Source organism: Penaeus japonicus, unplaced genomic scaffold (assembly GCF_977035675.1).
Source record: "Penaeus japonicus unplaced genomic scaffold, GWHDUDI00000001_assembly GWHDUDI00000001, whole genome shotgun sequence".
Classification (NCBI taxonomy): Eukaryota; Metazoa; Arthropoda; class Malacostraca; order Decapoda; family Penaeidae; genus Penaeus; species Penaeus japonicus.
In genome coordinates, this window is record NW_028234403.1 from 42,625,341 (window position 1) to 42,627,840 (window position 2,500).

The following is a 2,500-nucleotide window of genomic DNA, read 5'->3' on the forward strand; positions in this document are numbered from 1 at the left end:
CATTCCCATTAAATTATTCTATGATAAATACTGCAATTATTGACTGAGAATATACTTGACATGAGTTCGTTGCATTTTTTATGACCATTCTATTTGGCCCTTCATTCATTTTTTTTATTTTTTTATTTTTTCAGGAGACCATAAAAACAGCAGCTGTGAGTATACTTATCAAACAGTGTAAGATGTCTGTGAATAGTTCTTTTATTTCTATGTTTACAAATATCCTTTTAACAAAGTGCAAATGATGTTGAAGAAAAAAAATATTAGATAAATATATTCCATACATTCCCTAACTTGTACCCCCTCTTCATCACCCTCAGCTTCACCCACACACATTAATTTTATTCAGTGTATTAAAGACCTTAGGCAGTTTTTCTCGTCTCTCTTTTGTGTTTCCGTCTGATTAATGCATTTTTCTCCATAGGCAACTGGACTTCTCGATGAAGAGCAGGAGACTATATTAAAGAAGCATATTAGTTTCTATAAGAAGCATATGAAGAGACTTAAAGCGGAAGGCAAGATGAATGTGGTAAGATAAAGGAATACTCCTCCATTGTTGGATTATTTTTGTTTATGAGTTTTGATTTTTTATTTATTACTAGTTCAAAAATTTACTTTAACCTAGTTTTCAAGTTTTCCTTTTTTTCTTCTCTCTCTCTCTCTCTCTCTCTCTCTCTCTCTCTCTCTCTCTCTCTCTCTCTCTCTCTCTCTCTCTCTCTCTCTCTCTCTCTCTCTCTCTCTCTCTCTCTCTCTCTCTCTCTCCCTCTCTCTCCTCTCTCTCCCTCTCTCTCTCTCCCTCTCTCTCTCTCTCTTTTTCTCTCTCCCTCCCTCTCTCTCTCTTTCTCTCTCTCTTTTTCTCTCTCTCTCTCTCACTCTCACTCTCACTCTCATTAAAGTCTTAGACATGTAAGTGATGCTGAATGAACTTGAAAATCTTATTATTGAAATTTATAGACAGTATTTGATTTTTTTTTTCTCTATTCCTTTGATAAATATTCTTTTTTTTTTTCCTCCCTGCAAGAATAAACCAGTTGAAGTGGAAGAGAAGGAAAATGCAACGGAATCAAAAAAGTCCGAAACAGAGAAATCAGAAATAAAAAATACATTGAATGGTGCAGCTAAGAGCGTCAAGGAGGTAAGTTGTATTGCTCGGTATAATATTGAAGGTTATGGAATTGAGAGCAATGATTATTAACCTCATCCTCACTGACATTGTTAACCCCTTCACTACGGGCAGTAGAAAACACCCCTCACGCTGTATCCGAGCTACCGGCGCGTGCCAAATTTTAATCGTTGCTATTGAATATGACAAGTTTAAAGTCAAAACCTCAACATAATCATCATGTGTTGTATATCAAAATATGCATAGTTAACCTCTTCCCCCATGTGCATGTGACAAGTTATTTACATGGGTTGGGAGGAAGATGGATAGAATAATTGAAGTAGTATGGTAAACTAATCATAATAAGTTTTATATTTTTACATAATGTTCTATAAATAAATGATAAAATGACTGCTAGCAGGGCACATCGGTACCTCCCCTGGTATAAGCCAATCCCACTTTTATGTAATAATAATGAAAGTCAAGTAATATATCCCATCATATACGACTTCTATTCTGAAAGATCTCGTACAGTATCCGGAAGAAAGAAAACTTAATTCCACCAGAACTCAGCCATGACGCAGTATACGCATCCTCGGGTTTTTCACAAGCCTGCTAGGACGCAGTATACGCGTCCTCGTGTTGAAGGGGTTAACTGTAAAAGCAAACCAACAGCAATTATGACATAAGTCTTGATCTACCATCATTGCTTATTGACTTATATGGTGTAGATATTTTTATATCTATCATATTATTATTATTATTATTATTATATATATTTTTGCAAGCGGTTTTGAAATGATAGTATCTACTGTTGTGCCCATTTTTAGAGAAATCTGACAGATATGATTATATTTAGCTGCTCATTTCATAAAGAATTACCCTCTTGCTCTCTCTCTCCTTTCCACCCTCCCTGGCTCTTTCTCTCTCATTGAGGCTGATCTTATGGCTGAACGATATCTGATTTTTTTTTTTTTTTTTTTTTTTTTTTTTTTTTTTTTTTTTTTTTTTTTTTTTTTTTTTTTTTTTTTTTTTTTTTTTTTTTTTACTATAACTTTAATAATTATATATGTCTTTCTTCCTTAGAAGGGTGAACCACTTAAGGCAAAGCAAAAGAAGAAAAGGGCAAAGAAAGCTAAGAAACCGAAAATTGAGAAATCAGAAATGGATGACGATCAGGGAGGTGAGGTTACCTTGAATGGTACAGCTGCGGAGGCAGAAACCAAAGAAGTAAGTTATGTTGTTATGAGTAATGAATATTAATCCCAGCTTTACCAAGACATTTGTATTGTTCAAGTAAATAGAGCCATCTCCCATATTGATGTCTTGCACTTGTAAATGTTGATAACTGAGCATTAACCCTTTGGGACCATAAAACCTCCAAAGTGTCTTTCCCTC

At 34.6% G+C, this 2,500-nt stretch overlaps 1 protein-coding gene across 4 annotated transcripts in view; it reads left to right on the forward strand.

Annotated features, from left to right (window-relative positions):
- The window catches only part of LOC122268039 (uncharacterized), a 16,246-nt gene that overhangs the window by 10,074 nt on the left and 3,672 nt on the right, over positions 1–2,500 (forward strand). For all 4 annotated transcript variants that reach the window (XM_043038271.2, XM_043038272.2, XM_086540808.1 and 1 more), the window contains exons 11-14: positions 135–155; positions 425–529; positions 1,022–1,135; positions 2,189–2,332. In XM_043038271.2, coding sequence (XP_042894205.2) covers positions 135–155; positions 425–529; positions 1,022–1,135; positions 2,189–2,332 — 384 coding nt within the window. The remainder of the gene's footprint in view (positions 1–134; positions 156–424; positions 530–1,021; positions 1,136–2,188; positions 2,333–2,500) is intronic.